The sequence below is a fragment of the Varanus komodoensis genome, unplaced genomic scaffold, assembly GCF_004798865.1.
Source record: "Varanus komodoensis strain SLA01 unplaced genomic scaffold, ASM479886v1 scaffold5, whole genome shotgun sequence".
Taxonomy (NCBI): domain Eukaryota; kingdom Metazoa; phylum Chordata; class Lepidosauria; order Squamata; family Varanidae; genus Varanus; species Varanus komodoensis.
Window position 1 is genome coordinate 44,281,704 of NW_025336087.1, and position 22,347 is coordinate 44,304,050.

Consider the following 22,347-nt stretch of genomic DNA (forward strand, 5'->3'; position numbering starts at 1 on the left):
ACATCCAAATGGTAACAAGCTGACATGTGTGTTGGCAAAGCAAATTTTGAATCCGTTACCTTCATAATACAATGCAGTGAGATAAAAATAAAGCGCTATGATTTTTAATTATGATCAGGCAAATCTAGAGTGGAGTTGGGGTGCTTGGAGAGTTAAGATCAGATAAGAATTGGTTGCCACCTGGGGGTCTGCTTAATACGCTGTATTTTGTACTTGGAAGTTATTACTGGAGTACACATGCACCCCGACAAGGCAAATGATGTCTTTTGCTTGCTAATTATACATGAACAACTGTACAAAATCTAGAAATGGGTGTCATTCATATATGATACTATGCATATGTTCACAAAGGATGCATTGACATTTTATAGCCTTTTTTTTACTCAGGAACCAAATTCAGAAAAATCTTTATCTGACTTTGCTTTAAAGATCATATGAATATGTGAAGAACTGCTCTTTTCTAATATATTGTTCTAGATGACTAACAGCACCATCCTATTCATGTTTACTCAGAAGTTAGCTAATTATGTTCATTGGAGCTTACTTTCTAGTAAGAGCATTTAGGATTGCAGCCTAAGGTGGTTTTTTTCTTTTTTGTTGGGGCGACGGGGGAGGGGTTGAAAGAATTGGGTTAATAATAAAACTGAGTCAGTCAGAATATCTTTCCCCCTTTTGCCTAACATGATTTCTGAGGCTTTTTTCAAGCTGACATTTTTGGAATTCGTGAAAATTCCAGAGTACAAAAGCAAACAAACAAATCAGTTAATGAGCAAGTAACCTGTTATGTTATATGTAACATTAGGATCTGGATGGGCGTATGTTTTGAATTGTGGGAATTTCCAGATGGGAGGGAGTCTGTGAAATGAAGAGGATGTCTGCCTACACACACACACACACACACACACACACACATCCATGGATGTGATATAGGAGTGGAAACTTTGCTTTAGCATAGGTTGCCCCCCCCCCATCCTTTAATCCATACTTCTAGTTCCAACTGTGTACAGACTGTATTCAAAAGGAATGTGGTTTTGGAGGCCTACTTTTCTTAGTCAGAAGCAAGTCAACAAAATAATGTATGTCACCTCTACTTATCCTTTGTAAAAAAATAAAATAAAAAGTGTTATCTCACACTTGATCCTTTAATTCAGCCCTTGAACAATGTATGGTGAGAGGACATCCAGTGTGTCTATTTTTTTGAAAACTGAAGTGTATAACAGGTTCTAAGATGGAAGCATTAAATGTGTCTCCACGGTATTTGTATCAGCGTTCACCAGAACATAAACACAGTTTCTTAGGTTTGCTCTTGAGCTTCGAGTCATTCCCAAGGTAGCACAAACTGATTTGCACAGCTAGAAACTGTTATTAAAAGTTCCTGGATTTAGAGGCTGGTGCTGTGCTTCAAAGTGATTATATTGCAGACTCTTTTTACAGATTGTCATTGTGGATTAAGGATTTTTGAATCAGTTCACTGGATGGAACAAATTTTCTCTCTTGAGAACCACCAATACTCAAGCAATGTGAATTTCTGGAAGAAATGTAATGAACTGTGTCTGACCAAATATTACATTAAGATGCCACTAAAACAGCAATTACAAATGGAGCACAACAGTGGTAACCTTCAGAACTGTACCACACCAAAAAGACCTTTGAACTCTGATGTAATTTCTGGATAAGGGCTAGGGTCCAAAGTGACTTGCATATACAAGTGGGATTTGGGATGTATATCCTTCTAACCTGATCCTATCTGATTTGCAATTTGCTCCATTTCAAAAGCACTTTGCTATGACCTTGTCTGGCCTTAACAACAGCCCTCTGTGGGTTTCACCATGGCATGTTGCCCAGTTTTGCAGAGTACCTATAGTGACTCAAATGGATCATCAGGCTCATTATGGGTGTTTCTCTTAACTCCTCTCTCTCTCTCAGTCTCTCTCTTCCCTCTTCAGGTGGTTATTCCAGGGAATACTGTGGGGAAGCATGGTGTCCTCCTTCTGACAGCTGCAACTGCAGACTAGTTTTGTGCAGATGCCCCTTTACATTTCATGTCATGTCTCTAAAGAGACTACTCTACTTCCCTTTTAAAAAGGGGTAGGATGCACTTTTGCCCTTTCCAAAGTTCCAGAAGATCAGGACAAAGAGCAAGAGTTCCTCCCTCATAGAGGACAAAAGGAAAGAACACCATAAGTGAAGACTCTTGCTAGTAGGTGTCAGGATCAAGGCCTGAGTGACCCTGCAAGTGCCTGCAGAACCAGGAGCACCCTTGCAGGCTCTTGCAGGGAACAATTGAGGAGCAGTTATGCAGTGTGGCTGGAGATCCTGAAGACCAGCATAAAAGCCTTTCTGGCACTGCTGTTCTTTGCCAGAGCAATGCAGGTAGTCTTCAGGACTCTCTTGTGCTCTGGCCTTTGCATCACCATGCCTTGTACCTCATTCCTGCATTACTCCAGTCTGCTCCTGCCTTGCTCTGTTTAGTCCCTTGTCTGGAACACCCTTGCACGACTCTTTCCCTGGCATCAAACCACTGGAGTGTTCCAGGACCATGCTCCCTCTCTCGTCTGTGTAATATTGGAGTGCCTGCTGCCTCAGCCTTGACCCTGGACTGCTGACCATGCCACCAGCCTCTAGCCCTACTAAGCTGCAGGATCTGGTCCCACACCAGCACCCTGGTCCTGGCGTTCTGCCTGTCCAGCCACTGCCCATGTCTCAGCCCATACAGCAGGCTTTCCATGAGCTTTGTGTGGGAGGGCAGAGCCTCTGAACATTGCCTAGGCTTCTACCTGTTGAAAGCAAAGACACAAGGGATCTTTAGCCAGGAAAGGGGCTGTTTTGTCCATCCTTGCTGTTAGTTCAACAGTAGACTTCTCCAGCTGCTGGCAAATATGTCCCCTCTTCTTTGTCAATGTGGCACAAGGAGTAGATCTCTGCCATCTTTGCTAGCAGCTTGTCAGGTCAACTCTGGACAGTCTGCAAGGATATCTAACAGCAACTTTGCCATTTTATTCCTCCCCTCTGTGGGCTTGGGGAAGGGTGAAACTCTCCCTTGAAATTAGTTGGCAATAGCAGTGTGGAGGTGGGCAGCCTCTGCCAGCTGTTCCAAAGCACAGTTTGGGCACTTTGTGTACAGCTGGCAGTGGCAGTCACCACCGTCCTTTGGAAGGAGCAGAAATGGAATTCTGCACTCTTGCCAAGCAGTTCGGGGCTGCAGGTCTCACCCATGGTTGTTCTGTTGGTTGTTCTGTTACAGTTACTTCTCAAAGCATCTGCTCCTCAAGCTCTTGTTTGTACCTAGAGAGGATGCAGGTGCCAGTATCTTTTTCCTCTAATGGGAGGGGAAAGATAATCAGGGAAGTAATTCTGAGCAGGAAATGTCAAGAAAGCGAAAAATTGACCCTCCAAGAATTAAGTGTCCTACAGCTGTTGTTGGTATTAAAAGTATGTTGGTTGATTACATGTCAGTCTTAATCTTAGGCACAAAGTGCGTTGTATGCATTTTGACATGAATTGCATGGCAAACTTCTATTTTAAATGTCTAGGAAAATTACTAGAAGAGGAATACTGTGTGCACGCATGGGAAAAGAATGCATTTATTCCTGGAGATCCTCTGTCAGTGCCAATAACATAGTGAATCCTTTCATGGCACATATGTACTAAAAGTGGTACATGTTGGATATTACAACTCAGCTGTATTTGAACCTAATATTAGCAGTCTTGGATCCAGCTTTGCTGCTCCCAAGCAGATTTGTGGGTGGAGAGCAGGGGCTGCAGAGAGAAGTCCTGTCTTCCAGCAGTATCGATATCACATACAGAATGACAAAACTGAATCCTAACCTTTGTGTTATATTTAGGGTTTATTTTAAACTGGAACATGGATTGATAAGTGGAGAGGAAATAATAAGTATCTGTGTTCTTGCTAGCAGTCTGAATGTATAAGACTAAGATTACAGTCCTGTTCCCTCTCACCTAGGAGTAGGCCCTGCTGAAAGTTACTTGTGAATAAGGATTGCATTGTAAATTTTATTTTCTACAATGTTTCAATAGAGACCTTGCATTATCTAGAGTGATCTAAAGAGATTAAATGAAAATAAAGAAATATACAAGTATTTTTCCTATAAAATGCAGGTACCTTTTATATCTACAAATCAAAAGAGATATTTTCCATGGCCGTTTGCTGTGTGCATTTTCTGATGCTGCCTACTTGGGTGCATGCATCGTCCAAGGTAAGTCAAATGAACAGCGCAGTGGGAGTTTCTTGCAGGATCTTGGCTGGAAATATTCTCTGTAATATCAAAAGCGTCGTGCATGTTTTACAAAATGAATTGGATCACATCCAGGCTAAGTTAGTTACATGATTAAATTCGCCTAATTTCAGTGGGACAGAAACATCATTAACTTAGTTTGGATCCAAGCCAAATGTAATTTGGTAGAAGTGCAGGCTCTAGCTCTGGGCCTGTTCAGGAACAGAATCACTCCTGCATGTAGGTTCTGTTCACCATTTCCATTGAATGTGTGGAGGCTGCAAGCACAAGCCTGGACCCCCTACACATATTCATTGTCTGGATATATCTTGTCAACAGGGCTTCTGCCTCTCTTTGCATGGGAGTAACCCAGTTGGTAAGGTGAATGCTTCTGCCCTTTTAATGCTTCCTCGGTAAGGAACAGCTGTGTATGAACTTTAATACCTTGTTAGCTTTATGATAGCTATACTGTTTTATGTGTGACTTATAGATCTGGTATTTCATAAGTTGGACGTGCTTCTGTGTTAATGATATTTATAGAGGGAAGGTTTAAATGAAGCCAAGATATGAGCATGCCTTTTGACTGTATTTGCACCCCCTTCACTTTTCCCTCCATGTGAGTGAATAAAACAGCCAGGAAGTCTTCCATTAACCAGAGTTTCCTGTTGAATGTCATCAAAAAGCTTTGGTTTAACACAGCTTTGGGACAAGCCTAGATATTAGCCAACCTCAAGCTATAACTTATTCCATGTGTGTGAAGGGCGAAACAAAAACAACAACAACTGCATGTGTAGACAAAAGGCTAATTCATATCTCAGCTTACTAAGGCAAGACATGGTTGTATGAACACAGTCATGGCTTATTTTAAATTGGAATCCACCATGAGGGTTTTTAATAAAACTGAAAAGCAAAAATATATTTAAATAAATTCAACAAAAGAACTCCTGTTAAAGGTGATTGATAACTAGGCTGATTTGGGCCCTTTATGTAATGATAAGTAGAATCAGATTGCTTTCTTTTTCAACTCTGTGATTGGCTACCAAATATGGCAAATTATGCTAATTTGGTTATTAATTCCGAAAATATAAACTCTGCCCTTCAGAACTGGTGTTTTTAGGATGGATAACAAAACATAAATGTAATCATGACAATTATACCAAGTAATAAATAAGTAAAACCCAGGAGAACAATTAAAACACATCATTGTGGACACTGTTTTGAAAGGCCCAGGGATATAAAAAAATGTTGGTGCTGAGAAGACATGATCATTAACACCAGATGACCCTCCCCCAAAGTGTAGCACCATAAATGGTAAGGCCCTCGCTGGTGGCCCCCTTCTTAACCTCCAAAAGCAGGGGCCCCTGGAGATGAACTTGTGTAGATGACCTTAAAGTACAAACATGTTCTGGAGTGATATTTCAGGTACCCACATTCCAAACTGTATGTGGCTTTAAAGGTAAGCACCAGAACTTTAAGATTATGTACAGAAGCCCATTTATAAATTCATCAGTACAAATTAACCTACAGTTTATTTTTGGTGACTAGCAATTTAATTTAATAATTAAATTAAATTAATTGCTTCTTTAAGTGACTGTGCATTTGTTTCTTCTCCTCACTCTTTATATCTTTGCCTGTACAGCTGAACTTGGAGACTACGATCCTGATGAATATGTGGACAATTATGTCAGTAACTTTAAGATTTTCCCCAAACAGTCACAAAAGCTTGAAAGAAAAATAGCTGAAATACATAAAAACGAATTCAGGTAATTTAGAATACTGCTTAAAAGATGTAACTATTGTTTGTTAGTGCTTTTTTCTGGAGGAGGTTCTGTTTTCAAACTATGAGCCTATATATTTAAAGGGTCAGTAGAGTAAAATTCTGTACAAAACTTTAAAAGTCAGAAGATGTGCAACATATATTATTATCCAAAAGCAAGTCATTTATTGAGCTGACACTGCATTATAGCCACAATCTAACACAAACGTATGTGTGCATCAAAGATTAAATCCAGTTTCATACTCTAGAAGTCTGCTAGTGCAACAGGACTTCTTCCATCTCTCATCTTCACTGCAGCCTGACAATCTGTTTCGGAAGGCTTTCCAGGCTTCCAGTGCAGATTTTGAACAGGGTGCATGGATGTGGGGTGGGGGGGATTACCCCCTCCCGTTTCCCCTGATAGAACTGCTTCTTTCAGTGGAGTGGCAGTATTAGATAGAACCCATAGGTTCCCTACACCCATTGTTATGGTTTATAGAACAATAATAGACGATAAGAAAGCATTTCTTTTCTCAGCTTGTACAAGCATAGAAGGCACAAGAAAGGGGGCCACATGTAATCACAACACTTAGACTGACCTATTTTAGAATTTCTATACTTCTTGGTAGTAATTTTTACTTTTTCTTGATGAAAAACAAAATTAGTTAGTTTTCTTCTGTGAAACCTCCAAGATTGGTTTCTTATGGCTTCATTATTTCCCTGGCAGGAGCCTGTTTCTTTGAATGTAATTCATTCTCTCTTTGTCCCTTTCTCCATGTAATGTATATGAGAGACAGAAATCACATTTCATGTCTTTCATGTAGTAGTTTATATGCAGAACATTCCCCACTTTGACTTGACTCTTAACTTGACAGTTAATAAAACTGAGCCTAGAATAAAGGTGGCAAATATCTTTCTGTTGTCTTTGGAGATAAAAATACTGCTTAGGGCAAAGTATGCCCTCTTCAGGTATCATGAACTACTGAAATATCAAAAGTAACATATTATTATGCAGTAGGCGAAACTCTGCAATGGAATATTGTTTCAAAAACACAGATTTTTATTTAGCTGTTGTGTTGACAAATGAATTAATTGACCTAGAGCATGGCAGGAATTTAGTCAGGTCGTGATAAATTGTGCTCATAACAGAGGAAGCCTGCTTAAAGGTAGTAGAGACAAGCATCCAGCACATATTTCTGTTGTTAATTTGTGCACTTTATATGCTAGGAGGACTGAAAGATAACTTAGATTGTACTGAAGAGATTTACATAATGACTTGAGTCATGCATCAGATTCAAATAAATTCTTGAATCAAATTGACCACTCAGTCAGATAAAGGATTCTTCCAGTGGGTCTTCTGAGTTGCCCTGAACTTAATCTGGGTCCTCCTGAAACTCTGGAGATCCAACAGACACAGAGAGACAGGCAGCATACTTGCAACACTGGATTAATTCCCCCCCAAACTCTCCATACCAAGAAAACATGAGGGTGGAGGAAGTGGAAGAGGGAAAGTAAGAACATGCAAAGCTGTCTTAGAGAGAGCCAGAGCCTTGGTCCATCCAGCCCAGGATTGTTAATACTGATTGTCAGCAGCCCTCCAAGTTTTCAGGAGGGACTTTTTCCTTGCTCTACCTGGTGAAGCCACAGATCAGACCTTCTGTGTGCAACCCAGCTGCTCTATCAGAACTACTCACTAAGAGCTTTAGCTTGCAGCTAGGGAATAATTTTGCTAGGGCTCATATTTTTGTTCACAGAATGGGGCAGCAGTGTCTGCAGAATTCATCTAATTCTGTTAAAACCGCCAAACTATTATAGCCATCTGTTGACTTCCCAGTGATATTCAATGGATAGGCAAGAAACTTTGGATTTTCTGAAGCAAGGTTGGAGTTGAATAAGGTGACTTCCAAGTCATCCTCTCCAGGTACTACTTCAGGGTAAAACTGCTCAAGTGGAAAGAAGTGTTTGAAAAACTAAGGATGTTCTGATGACAGACCCTCTCTTTGAGAGTCAGGTGAATGGCTCCAGGGAACGGGTGACAGTAGGTTGCTGCCATGCTTCATGGTCCAGCAGCAGCCACTGCAGATGTTGTCTGCTGCAGCCCTGGCACCCTGGCTCCCTGGGTAAGCTGGCAGCTGTTGCTTCAGGTCAGACAACTGTATCCATTCATCCTATACATTCCATGCCTGCCATGTTAGACCCCTTCTGATCAATTTTTTTAAAGTCCTATTAGCTGAATTCATTTTTAATTGTGTTCTTTGCCAGTACTATTGCGAACAATGGAGCAAAGGTCTGGGATGTAGCCAACAGCACATTGTGACAGGTCCAATGGTTGGATGGCTCATTTTGCCTTATTGAGAAGGCCTGTTTAGACTAACTAGCACAAATGAATGGTATGGTGTCCCTGTCATCTGCTGTCTTTAGTGGGGTGGTGAAAATACTATCAATTTTTTATGGAAATGTAACCTTTTTGATCAACTTTTTTCTGAACATGACTTTAAATTTTTAAAAAGAGGGTGAAAGAAGACACTCAGCAGCTTTAGCGGAATGCTTAAACAGTTCTCGTAAGCTCTACATCAGTGGTCTTGCTTCACCTTAGTGAAGAGTAATGGAGTAGTACTCTGATTTAAAACATTTTGTATGATAAGTGAAGGTCTTAGCAGACATGCAGCCTTCCTGGTTTTCATGCCATCATGGCAACTTACAAGAAACGTGCCATACTCATGATAGAGGGAAAAGAGGAAGTCAGGAAACAGATGTTGGCAGGCAAGTGTTGCAAATTGAGATTGAAGCATGGAATATGACTTGATGTTTCATTCAGTTCTACTTGTTCTGATTGAACAAGTATTTAAATTCTAATCATGCTAAATTTCTGTGTAGACCAATAAACATGGAAAGCTGCTGTGGCAGACTCTGGCACATCTGGAAAAACAATTTGCCAGGGGATGCAGAGGAAAATAGGGCAAAATATGTTCTCTGTTTATAAGCTCTATTTCACATGCATGAATTGATAAGGAAATAGTGAATTGAAATAACAGGCAACAGTGTAGGAAGCAAACTCTCATATGAAACACACAACACTGGAAAGACAAACACATCCATCCACTCATACTTGGTCTAGCTGGATTTGTTTCTTAGATTCTTCATGCGGGGTTGTAGTAGTCATGTAGTGGAGCCTTCCAGTTTTATTAGTAGGAGTTGACTTGGGGATGGGTGGCTTGCATGTGCGAATGGGCCATCACAGATGCAGGAGCAGACAGAACTTCACACTTTACACAGTGCACTTCAATGTTAGGTCACACACAGTGTGCAGTAATTTCTTTGGAAACTCTTACTTTATTTTCTGTTTGCATATTGAAACTTCAGTCACTCACAGAAACCTTTTCAATTGGGTATTAAATACATAAGTTGTAAATTATTGGGGGTGACTCTAATCTATTTATTGATTTATAATATGTTATTGTGGTATTGTTCCACTTAAGAAAATATATGATCATGTTGGCATTTTAACATGGCGATAACAAGTCTGCAAGAGTCTTTGTTTCTAAGTTCTTGCTGTATTCTCTGTATTAAGTTGTGATTAAGTTTTGAAAAATAGCAAAGTTAAGTCTCCTATGTCTTTTTACAGAGATAGAACTTCCCAGTTTGTAACTAACTCAGGTTATGAAAAATCAATCTCTCTTTTGAAGGAGTTCTGTAGTACAGATGGTAAAGTGACACCTTTTTTATTTGAATCATTTGAAAGTGCTGTAATTTTAGCTTGTTGAAATGCTGCTTATTCCTCTTCAAAGAAAGATCTCTGTGAAGTTCATACTTTGCCAAGATGAATTTAATGTGAAGGTGTACTATTTGAAGCAGTTCATATTAGCTGCTGCCATGTCTCTGCATTCCATGTACCCACTTTTGAGTCCACTTTTCATTCCAGTTCTCTACTCTGATCCTTGCAACTTCTACATTTCCTTTTAATGCATGTGTGAGACCAACAGCTGTCCCAGATTCCAAGCCTTCCGCGTCAGCAAACACTGTACAGTATTTCCTCCCTCACACTAATAAGACTCCTGCTCAGCTGCTGACCTCTCAGTGGAGCTATAAGCAAGTAGGATATTAAATAGCTTTTGGACTGAATTCTTTAGACTCGTCCAGAGAGCAGGGAAAGCCTTCTTGTTGAATAAGTTTTGAAAAGTTTGAATTGGGATTAGGTTGATGTCTGGCCTAACAATAACTTCTGCTGATAAATTTCTGCCCCCCTTCACATTACATAATGGTTTTCTAGTGACTAAGGGATTTTTGGTGACTGTTTGTAACTGTGTCTTTGCTGGGACACCTTGTTTCACCTACTGTATCAAGTTTTTCTTCCCTGCTTATTTACTGTGTAAGTTGGTCCATGTAGCTGGCAGGTCTATTCACTGACTAGCCATGTGTATTTGGCAGCTTGCATCAGGTTGGTATGCAGGGGAGGAAAATGGCATTAGTTTCCACTCTGACACAGGTACTTTACAGTGCAGTAAAATCATGTCTTCTTACTTGCAAGTGAGGCAAAGACATCTCGCCCTGTCAGAGCTGTGAATTTCTTTGGTATGAGAAAACAGTGGTGAAAAGTTAGAATATAAGAACAGACATGCTGGTTCAAAGCAATGGTCCATCCAGTCCAGCTCTGCATTCACGTAGTGGCAAACCAGCTAGTCCAAGGATCCCTCTAGAAGGATGACTACAAGACCTCTACCCACCACTGCTCCTCAACAGCTGGTGTATGCATGTGGCCTCCCATAATGGACAGCAAGACTAGTAGCCACTGATTGCCTCCTCCAGCCTCCTTTTAAAGCCACCTAAATTGGTGGCCATCATCACTTCTGTGGCAGTAAATTCCTTATTTCAACTCTGTATTCTACAAAGCTGTAAAAATGGGTTTGCAAGCAGCCTTCAGGAGTCAGCCAAATCCTTCCACCCACTGTAGCATGGTACATTTGGCTGCAGAGAGAGCAGGGAAAGTCCATGTGAACAAATTACTTGCAGGCACCATGTCTGGGACCTGTATGGGTAATCCTATATTAGTGCCTTAAGATACAATCCTATTCAGGTTTAGACAGAAGAAATCCCATAATTCTTAGCACTCCACAGACAGCCATGCTGGAAATTGCAGGGTCTTGTCCCTTTCGAGGGATGCATAGGATTGCATCCTTAATAAAGTGGCTCATTGAAATGTGTTATTAGACAAAAATATTTTTCACTGCAATTACCAGGGAGCAGTGTGATTAAATCTAGTGGGATTTACTTCTGCCCAATAGGTGTAAGATTTCACTGTTTGTCTAGTAAGTTTTACTGATTGATTTCCATTCAATTAGTATGGCAAGTCTGTAGTAGATCAGAAACAGAACTCTTCCATTCTGATACCTAAGTATATTTGAAACTCTTTTAGGTTTTCTTTTTATGCTCCTCCAGAAGCCTAGTTCAGTGGAGTCTGTAGGAAATTTGTATTTTATCCAGAAAGACAACCTCCCTTCATCCTGCATGTTGGAGTAACTGATCCTACCAGAATATTGTCAAAATCAAAGTATTTAAAGCTTTTTTTAAAAAAAGTTTTTATATATCCCGCCCTTCACTATGTTTCAGGGTGGTAGTAAAATACATCTACAACTTTCAGTTTTCTTTATAAACCAGCGCATGCCTGGGGTAACAAAATGTCCCAGCATTTTTATAAGAACAATTCTGTAGAGTACTTTTGTTCCCAAAGAAGGGCATGAAAGGAGCTTAATTACAGGACATTTTAGTCTGTTTTGGGAGCCAAGTATTGGAGCGAAAACTTCCAGCAAACAGAATTAAGAGCCATTGAGAGAAAGCTTTTTTATGCTGGTTTAAATTTGTAGGCTTTGTGGTTTGTGGTTTAAATTTGTAGTGGTTTAAATTAGTAGTTTAAATTAAGTTTGTATTACTATGCAGATTGAAGGCTGACAGATCAAGTATCGTTACACAGATTTTATTGATTTTATTGTTATGCATTGCTGCAGGAAAAACGAAATCTTAAATTATATCTGCTAGTAGAAAAAATTATATCTGCTAGTGGAAATCTGACAGCATTCTCATACTGAGTCATACCTCCTTGGGGTACATTCACTTAGACTAAGGCCTTTCACATGCAATATTCCCCTTGCCTGATGCGCTTTTGTCTGGGGTCAGAAATAACCCCTTATGCAACTAATGCTAGACTCCAAATTGATGCCGGCTAATTGTTTTTACACTTTAGAAATGACTTCTTCCTTAACAGCTAATGAATTTAGTGTCTTTATTCATTACTGCCATCTGAATTGCAGTGATTCTCCAGAGTCTTCCTAGCCCTGATACTTGGATTCTCTTTAGACTGAGATACTAGGGAGTAGGCACTGAAAGTGCTGTTTCCCGAATCCCTGTATTAGAATATTTCAACAGTTTTTCTTGGCTTTAATTACAACCAGCATGATTATCCCTTGCTGGATGCACGAACCTAAATGCAGACGAATCCACAATGGATATTAATGAAACTGTTTCCTACTCCTTCCTGTTCTCCACCAGTCCTTAGTAAGGTTAAGCTTTGCACACCATGTCTTTCACCCAGAAGAGATATCTGTACTTTTCACATATATATCTAGAGGCGGTTTCAACACAGCACCCAAGGCACAAAGTCCTTTCTTTCTTTTTCTAAATTAATGCTGCCTTTGAAAATAAATTTTCATGGACTTAGCTATTTTGAAGAGAAGGAATCCCAAGGGTAGAAACAGATTTGTTAACTCATTAATCTGAAAACCTTAACAACATGGCTCAGAGCCCCTTGAATTTAGACTGTTCTTTGTAGTCAGGTCAGAAGGCCACCAGTGTCATGGTTCCACACATGTAACCTAAGATGTGGAAGGTTCCAATGGAAAGGTTCCCTTTTCATTTATTGGTAACTGTATAGTTTCTAGCAATTTTATCCGCCCTAAACTATGGCTAATTTCTTGGGCAGTCTTCACACTATCAATATCACAAAGAATTTATTCATTTGCAAAGTAAGCAGGTTTATCTCACAGTCCGAATATACTTATTTCTTGAATAATGCAGGATTTAAACGTTCACTAGAGCAGCAGATTTGCATGGTATGGACTACAATGAACTTTGTACACCACTCTGGAATTTGTTAATGAGGAAGGGAATGGAAATATCTTAAATAAGTAAAAACAAATATGCACTGGATTTTCAGATGCATCACAAAAATGCTGACAGAATCCCATGTAGTCAAAATGCAGCAAAGACTAAAATCTTCTCATTCATATCCTTGACAATCTCCAGAACAGGAAGGAATGCGCTGTAATCCAAGTGATTATTTTAAATGAATTTAGGAAGCAGATCATGGAAACCAACACTGTAGCTTATTTCCTATCAAGTTCCAACTGCTCTGTTCATGTATCACAAAAGATAGCAAATATTTGAAAGATACGTGATAGCCCATGATTAACTGCACAGCTCACTGGAGTCACAAAAATATGTCCAAAGCATCTAAACTTAATCCAAAAGGATTAAGTGCTATGGCAGAGTAGCAGCAGAATCATATACAACATCTCTTATTTCTCCCTCTGACAATGAATATTTTTGGCTGAAACTGTTTGCATTTTCTCACATGCTGTTTTCCTTTGTGTGATTTTTAGGGGTCAGAATCCAGCTGTTGCCGAGTTTAATTTATTATTGAAAGCACATTCTTTAGAAACCTATGGAGTTGATCCCCATCCCTGCAAGGTAAAAAATCAATCTCTCTCGCTCTCTCACACACACACACAATTAGTATTTTTTGTATTTAAGATCTGATCCAGGCCCTCCCCTACAAGTGCATCCCTTCCACGAGTGCAGCACTTCTTGTGCAGTAAGCCTGTGGGAGGAATGTTGATAGGAAGTTGCTGTATGCAGAAAGGCACATGCCAGAAGGGAAGGGAAACATCCTGGGGCTTGGCCATTTTATTAGCAAATAAAGAGCCATTATTGTAATATGTTACATCATGTAATCCAGTATGCTAACCAATGCTGTTTTGTAGTGGACGCCTGAGTTGGGTATATATTTAAAACAGTACAGTAAAGGCTTTGTGAGGAAATTTGTCTTGCCCCCTGCTCCTAGATCTATTTTATTTTAATTTAGGTGTTCCTATATTGTTTTTCGGGCTAGTATTTTGCGTAGGCACTATAAAGATGCATAATTGGCTGCATATAACAAAACTGGGCATAAACAGAGATCCAGGACAGAAATTGTTTTTCTTATCCTTAATCTATTTATGTCAATGCTCACTGAGCCAGTAAGAGTGCTAGTTTAAGTGGTTTGTTGATTCCACAATAATTGCATAGTGTCAGACAGAATAGACTCTCTTAATGCTGCTTATGTGTCTATTAATTGATGGTGTTCCAAGCTGCAGTCTAAGGGCCAAAGTAGATGGCTTCTTTCCTTGTGTTAATTTGCAGGTGTGAGTGTGGGGGTGGACATTTAAATTTTGTGGGCTGGAGGGATTCACTGAAGCCATGTGCAACCAACCAGTTCTGTCTTGCAAATGCCCCCTTCCCATGTCATTTAAATGCCTCCCCTCCAGCTGGTCTCTGAAACAAATCCAGCTTCAGCAAACAGAGAACTAGGGAAAGAAAAGGCCCTTGGCTATATTTCCATGGTAAATATTTTATGTGTGATGCAGCATCATATCATAACAGGCCCAGTAACTATAGCTAGGGTGCAATTCTGTAAGTGTCTACTCAGACATAAGCCCTTCTAAGTTCAGTGGAACTTACTGCCAAGCAAGAGGGTGTAATATTGCAGCATGAACAATCATTTGAATATAAGAATCCGTGATCAGGAAAGAGAGAAGTCACTTGATTATTTTTGCAAAACACATGGTACCCCTGTTAAGGTATGAAGCTTCATCACAATTGCCTGCCTTCTTACCCCTGTTGTTATGTGCCATCAAGTTGTCTCCAGCTTATGGGAACGCTTTGAATAAAAGCCTTCCACAGTGCTCTGTCCATGACAACCCTATTCAGAACTTAGCTCGTCTAAGTTCAAGGTTGTGACTTTCTTTATGAAGGCAATCAACCTCGTATTTGGCCTTCCTTTTCTTCAGCCTTTGACTTTCCCTAGCATGATTTTCTTCTCCACTGAGGCTTGGCTTTTCATGAAGTGTCCAAAAATACAGTATTTCCACCACAAAAGTATATTTGCACTGATAACTGATAATGAAATGACAATCACTTTGGGATGAAAGACTATCCTATGATAATACTTACAATATGTATATTTTTGGGTTTGTTTTGTATAGATCAAATTTTGCTGTTAAACAAAACTAATACATATGTCTCTGTATATTTGGTGTTTAGGAAAGCAATAGCAAAAGGACCACTCATGCCATTAGGTGAAAGCTTTCTGAAACTTCTCGATCACCCTCTTAAATTCAAATGCGCACGTATTGCCCTTCACAGAAAGAGATACTGCATATGTTACTAAACATGGAATGTTTTGTATGTTTACACTCACTGCTAAATGTTTCTAATTTGTTTCGTTTTGTTTGTTTTCCCTTTAAGGATTCAACAGGGACTACAACATTTTTAGGATTCACAGCCACAGGATTTGTAGTTTTCCAGGGAAATAAAAGGATACATTTGCTAAAATGGTGAGCTGTTCACCTGAACATTTGTTTATAATGTTAGAGTAGAACTTATGCATTCCCTTCCAGGAAACATTGCTCAGAAAGTCTGTGGCCTGTGCCAAACATAGGCATGACTGGGAATCAGCTAGTAGTGGCTCACTGATAAGGCTTTCAGGACTTGCTCCTCTTATTCAATACTGCAGACTACTTGTTCACCTGCTTTTGCTCTGGCCCCACAGTGCGATGGGGAGCTGGCGGAACAGTTGCCCACTTGAGCACTACACAAGGCTGTTAATCACTGCATCTGTTTCAGTTTCATTGCAGAATTCTGATCCAAGCTGTCCACAAAATGTGCTTCCTTTCCATCTTTCCCATTGATGAGCCTCCAGATCAGTGATGGCGAATCTTTTAGAGACCAAGTGCCCAAACTGCAACCCAAAACCCACCTATTTATCGCAAAGTGCCAACACTGCAATAAAAGCTGAAAACTAAGGTTTTAGTTTAGAAAAAACAACTCACGGCCAGTCCAAGGAAATATATGTATATCCTTGGCAGCACACTGACCGGCCATGCAAAAGCTTGGATGAGTCGCAGTTAATGAGTTGTGGCTCGTGACATCATCGCCTGCTTGGGCGATGTTGGGGAAACTTGGCTCGTGTGCTGACAGCGAGGGCTCTGCATGCCCGCTGTGGCATGCATGCCTTAGGTTCTCCACCACTAGCCTAACCCTACCCTGGTGCACTCCCCTAACCCTAATATAGGAGTAAAATACCATTGAAAGGGGTGATTTTGAAAAAGCCTTCCTTGAATAGCTTTTTCTGCAGAGCTCAACATTTCTGCCCATTCTAAATACATTCCATCCCTCAAAATCATACCAGGACACCTCGTTTTTCTAATTCTAACCCAGCGATGGTGAACCTTTTAGAGACCAAATGCCCAAACTGCAACTCAAAACCCACTTACTTATCACAAAGTGCCAACACTGCGATAAAATCTGAAAACCAACGTTTTAGTTTAGAAAAAACAAGTCACAGCCAGTATAAGGAAATAGATATATATATCCTTTGCAGCACACTTACTGGCCATGCGAAAGCTCAGACGAGTCGCAGCTAATGAGTTGCGGCTTGTGACATCATCACCTGGAGCCGCTACTCCTTTCCGAGCATGTGCATGGCCCCATGTGTGCTATTTTTTGATGCCCGGCTGCTGGGGCAACTTGGTTCGCATGCCGACAGAGAGGTTTGCCACCACTGCTCTTGATGGAACATGCTATGGCTGAAATACAGAAGCAAAAGGAAAGACATAATGTAATGTCTTACATTATTCCCAGTTTTTAAAAAATCCTGAGAAACATCCTCTGAAAAAAGGCAAAACTGCAGAATCATGAAGTTGTCTAAAGAGCCCATCAAGATGTGTGAGTAAGGAATTGCAGATGCACAATAAAAGCCTTATGTAGAAAAACTTTGGCACTCTACTTGGCAGGCAAGCAAGTGGGAGAGGGAAACTGAGAAGTTGTAGCAATTGGTGATGATGAGAGTGCAAAAATGGACTCACTGGGAGGGAGCATTAAGGGTGTCTTGCTCAACGACTCTCAGAAACTTGGAACCTTTCATTTTTCTGCATTTTCATTGTCAAGGTTGAGTTCGCACAACATGGCAACTCATGATGGGTGACAAGCCAGATTAGGTCGTCATGCTTTATGAACCCGACTGCTTTCCACAGGGTGAAATGTTTGAGAGCACTCAACCACCTTGCCAGGCCATGGTTTGTTCTGGGGTTGTTGGATTCGCAATGGGCTGCCCAGTCATCCAAATCTGGGTGATCGACCACACTGGGAAGTGGCAAGGCCCCTTACTGCTCTTGCCAAGATTTTCCAGGCTACCACCAGTGCCCAAGCGGCTCCCTGCTCGATGCTTCCTGCTGCAATTGCAGCGCTTTTCATTTGCTGCAGGTTCCCCCCATTCCTATCTGGACATTGAGAACAGTGATCTTTGACATGAAAGCTAGTGACAGCTCCTCCAATTGGCTCAAGTGGTGCATTGGAGGAGCTGTCACTGCCTAGTCACCCCTTTTTCTTTTAGTGCCCCAAATATACACAATGTTTTTCATATTATTTTTAAAGCCAGACTTTTGCAACTGCAGTGATGTGCAGTTCCACAGTTTCAAAATTGGAAAGTCTCACCTGGACTGTGTCATGGGAGATACTGTGAAAGTGCAGCAGGTCTGAACATGGACTTAGAGAGGTTTTAAAATAGGTTTTCTATTTTACTTGGCTTTGACATGACAGCTGTCAAAGCAAGATATTAAGTGATCTTTGCTCAGAGCAGGGAGCGGCTGACATTCCTTCCCATCGCAGTGAGAATCTCAGAGTGTCACCTCACCCCCTGTAGTTCCTGGAACCTCCAACTTTTTAATCCATTCCTGAGACTATCAGTGCTTGGGAAGGTAGAAAAAATGCACCCCCTTTTGGTAATGTTTGCTTTTGGCATGTGCCAAAATTACAGGTTTAATTGAAAACAGGGATTTTGGCAGGGTTATGTGAGGTAGTTCGGACAGAAAAGTATATATATGAAATTTAGCCCTGCCTAGCACTAATTGCATCTGTTTAAAATATCCAAGAAAGGCTAAAATGTGCTTAACTATGATTTGAGATGGGGGAGCTTCTGGTAGTTCAGTGATAAGAAATGGACACTTAATGAAACGGACACACTCAGGTCCACTAGCTGGAGCAGTAGCCTGAGTTCCAATTTAGATTTGGAAAGACCAGGCCAATCCATCAGGCCAGCAGCACCAGAGAACAACTGTGGTCCAGCACCATGGCCAGGCCTGAATCACAGTCTGAGCCTAACATGTAGGGCTCTTGAGCCTGAGACAGAGTCTCTGGAATCCATGTACACAGGGGTTTGCCCCGGAAGGCTTTCATTCTTCTGGCCAGAGGGTGGCTATTAGGAGGAGTGGACTGGAGGCAGAAGCTTAAAACCTTTTGTTGAATCAAGTTGCTAACTTTCAGGTGCTATTGTTGTGTTGTTCCCTGAGGGAGCTGTTTCAGGACCAGGGCAAGAAAACTGAACACGTGAGCAGAAGCACTTCCTTCCTCAAGCATCATGCACATATAAGAGAAGATTCAGGGCTTATTAAGGCATTCCTTATCAAGGGGTAATCACAGCACAGTCTCAGGCTGTTTCATATCTCAGATCTTCTTACTCTGGGAGAAAGCAACATCTGAGTCAGGTGCTGAATTTACCTGAACATGATTGGTTCCTGACCTCTGATCCATCTCAAGAAAGCATGGGGATTCCCTACTGAAAAAATATCAGTATCTCTACTTTTGTAAGTGTTTAACCTGGAGCAGATATGGCTTATTCCTAGTGTGCAGGGGTGGGGCGGTAAGGGAAGATGCTTACTATATTGAGAGCCATATTATGCTATGTTTTGAAATTGATTCCAGATTCCTGCCCTGGGAAATCCAGTCTCAAATTAAGCACTGAAGCTACTTCACTTTAATGTCTGCTTGTGAAAGTGACCTTGCAGCATAGATGCAGCTGCACTGGATTTAAGTGCAAGAAGCTACATACTCAATAAGATCTGTACAATACTCTTGCCTTGCTTGCAGGTACCCAAGAATATAGAAAGGGTCTAATCCTGCGCAAGCATGTTCAGAAGTCTCACTGACTGAAATAGGATTGAAGCATATGAAACTGAAAAACTCCTTCATTTGTTAAGAATGCCTGCCTGTCTGAAATGTACCACAATGTCTTCTCTGTTGCATTGTAAAGTTCAAAAAACACTACTTGACATAAAGCTTTCCTTTTAGTGCATCCTTATGGTGCTTAAGGCATCAACCATCTTCTACTAAAGTTGAGCACACTAATGGAAAAACTAGTTCATTTATGCCGTATCAAATTATAGAACTGTGTCTTATGAATTTGCATGATAGTCCATAATCAATGTTGGTATAGTGACTTATTACATGAATTGTGTGTAAATTCATTCATTCAAATGTGGTTTTGATTAAAGCAAAGCAAAGATACCCTCAAGAACAAAACTTAAAACCCAACTGTTGGATACACACCTTGTCTAAGTCCAAGGAACTCAGAAGGTTAGGCTGCAAGTGTGCAATCCTACTTATACTTAAAGTCCATTTGGACAATTTGGGGGACATTCTATCTGTCTGAGCACCATCTACTTCCATACACTATATAATTCTTATATTCCATATACTTACATCTGAAGAATATAAAATATCATAGGGTGTAAAAACCATCTTATCAACTCATTTTTGCTTTAACTGAGACTGAAATTCTTTAAAGTGCTTTTAATCATTACCATTTCTTATTTATACTTGTGTATATTACTTTGCCTGCAATCACACAGAATTAAACCTACCCACAGGCTGACAATCCAGTTATTAAAGATATAGAAAGCACAACATTTAAAATGTATTGAAAAGTTCCATTTACTTTATGCTATGGGTTTTAATAAGTTATGCCCTTATTTTTCATACTAAGGAATAATTCATTCTAGAGCAGCTGTTTCTCAATGCTAATAAATTGACTACACTTGCATGAAACTGCCACATTTTAAAACTGTCATCTATTTTCCTCATTTAAAGGGCTTTCTTTTCATAGGTGTGATGTCTGTAAATTAAAGTTTGAAGGGAAGACATTCTATGTGATTGGAATTCAGAAGGAGGTTGGTTATTTTATATTTCTTTTATTCTACAAGGTTTAAATTTTAAAATGTGGGCATTCCCAGTTAATACCATACATGTTTAATTCTTCCTCTTTTACAAAATATATATTCTGCCTTGCATATTAGAGCAGTGAGCTTAATGTTTCTGAGGGTGCAATCAATACTATGCGTGTTTAGGCAGACTTTCTAAACATGTATAGGATTGTGCCCCAAATAAATACAGAGAGAGTAGCCTAGATTTAGGCAGAGAAGAATGCTAAGAAAAATGCCTATGTAATATCTATGTATATAGCCTATTGCAAAGGATTGCTCATCATAGTGTAATTTCATATTTATTAATTATGTAATTACATTGTAAGTAGGAAAAGCTAGACCCAGAATCATTTGTAAGAGCAGATGTCCAGAAATGAAACCATTATTTCATTTGGTTTATGAATTAGCGGAATTATCATGCCTGATCCAAGGTATCTATCCAGATGTTTTAATATTCGCAATTCATCCCAACTAAGAGATCTAGTTATCAAAGGAGCAGGAGGCCTAGATGTCACCTACAAATTCCATTCCCCAAGGAACACGAGGAGTTGGGCGGGGTGTGGGGGGGGGGGTAAGGCAGAAAAAGCTGGAAGCAACCAGACAGGGGGTTGAAGGAAGATTGAAGAACAGCATTAGTGTGGTGTGAGGAGGGAAAACCAGAACCCTAGCTTTGGATCTTGGAAAAGATGAACAAGGGCAAATTAAAAATTTTCCCTTAAATTAGCAAAGTGCCTACCTACAATTGTTTATTTTCCCCCCTCAAACATACAGAGAAAGGCTATGTTGTCATTCCATACCTCAACACCAGCAGCTTGCAAGCATCTTTGGAAATGTGGAGTAGAGAACCAGGCTTTTTACAAGTAAGCAAATCTATTATAATTGCAATAATGTAATAAAGAATATGTTGATGAGCAGAGAACATCAAGCAATTTTAGATTCTTTTCATGTTAAATTGCCACGTTATAATAACAAGATGCACTTTGATTTGTCTGCTGATTAGCTTAGTGAAGGCTTAACAAAAATACAAAATTCATGCTAATCTGTTTGGTAGCTTTTAAAGTGGCATGCTAGGTAGCTTTTTCTTAATAATCTACTGTTAGGTTAAGTATATTTCATCCAGATGATTTTGGGTGCAAAGCTGTTGAGTTGTCTCTCACTAGGCTGCTACCAGTAGGACAGGAGGTGCGTTAGCTTCTCCATCACCTTTTAAAATGTTTTTTCTCTAGACAAGCTTCTAGAAGGAGATGCTGATGGGGTCAAGCTAATGCTGGGGAGGTCATAGAATTTTGTGTCTCCTCTCCTATCTTGCCAGAATCCCCTCTTTTGGTCTCTCTGCAATAATCTGAGGCTGCATTGCAACTTTGGGAAGCAGTCCTCATGGATGTTCCTTGAAAAGGATATGTACCCTGAAAAGCCTTTTATATATTTGTATACCCTTTTATATATTTGTATTGTTATTTATTTGTTGGAAGCCGCCCCGAGGCTTATGCAAATGGGGCGGCATATAAGAATCCCAAATAAATAAAAAGCAGTGGACAACCAGAATGGCATAGGGAGCCATATGCCCCTCCCCCCACTCTCCATCACAATCGGAATAACTTAAAGGGGCAAGGCGACAGCTTTTAATATCATGATTGTTTTGGTGAGTCCACCAAGACCTTATACACAGGCGTTAACCCATTGGAGAAGACCTGTGCTCCATGAAGCTGGCTTTGCCTGCCTGTTGTGGAGGGCATTCAGGGCAGCCATAGCTGCAGCTCTCCTGATAATGTTACTACTTCTGATTTGCGCTCAGAAGTAACAAGGGGGTTCCTGTGTGTGCCACACATCCTCTTCTAGGAAGGAAGATGCTGTATAGAAAAATCCCTGATCATAAATCAGAGGTAGCATCAAGATCCCTGTCCCTAGCTTGTCGCAAATGGTTCCAGTAGGAGGCAGCTTGGGGAGTGTGCACCACTGCTGTAAAAGTTGCTTTAATTTCTTATCCTTCAGCAGCCCAAACCAATATAGC

The 22,347-nt window shown here is 40.3% G+C and overlaps 1 protein-coding gene across 1 annotated transcript in view; it reads left to right on the forward strand.

The window, feature by feature from the left end:
• FRMD3 (FERM domain containing 3) overlaps positions 1-22,347 on the forward strand; it is a 126,922-nt gene that overhangs the window by 87,051 nt on the left and 17,524 nt on the right. The window contains exons 5-10 of the mRNA XM_044446819.1: positions 4,120-4,217; positions 5,875-5,998; positions 13,644-13,731; positions 15,547-15,635; positions 20,240-20,303; positions 21,108-21,196. Of these exons, the coding sequence (XP_044302754.1) occupies positions 4,120-4,217; positions 5,875-5,998; positions 13,644-13,731; positions 15,547-15,635; positions 20,240-20,303; positions 21,108-21,196 (552 nt within the window). The remainder of the gene's footprint in view (positions 1-4,119; positions 4,218-5,874; positions 5,999-13,643; positions 13,732-15,546; positions 15,636-20,239; positions 20,304-21,107; positions 21,197-22,347) is intronic.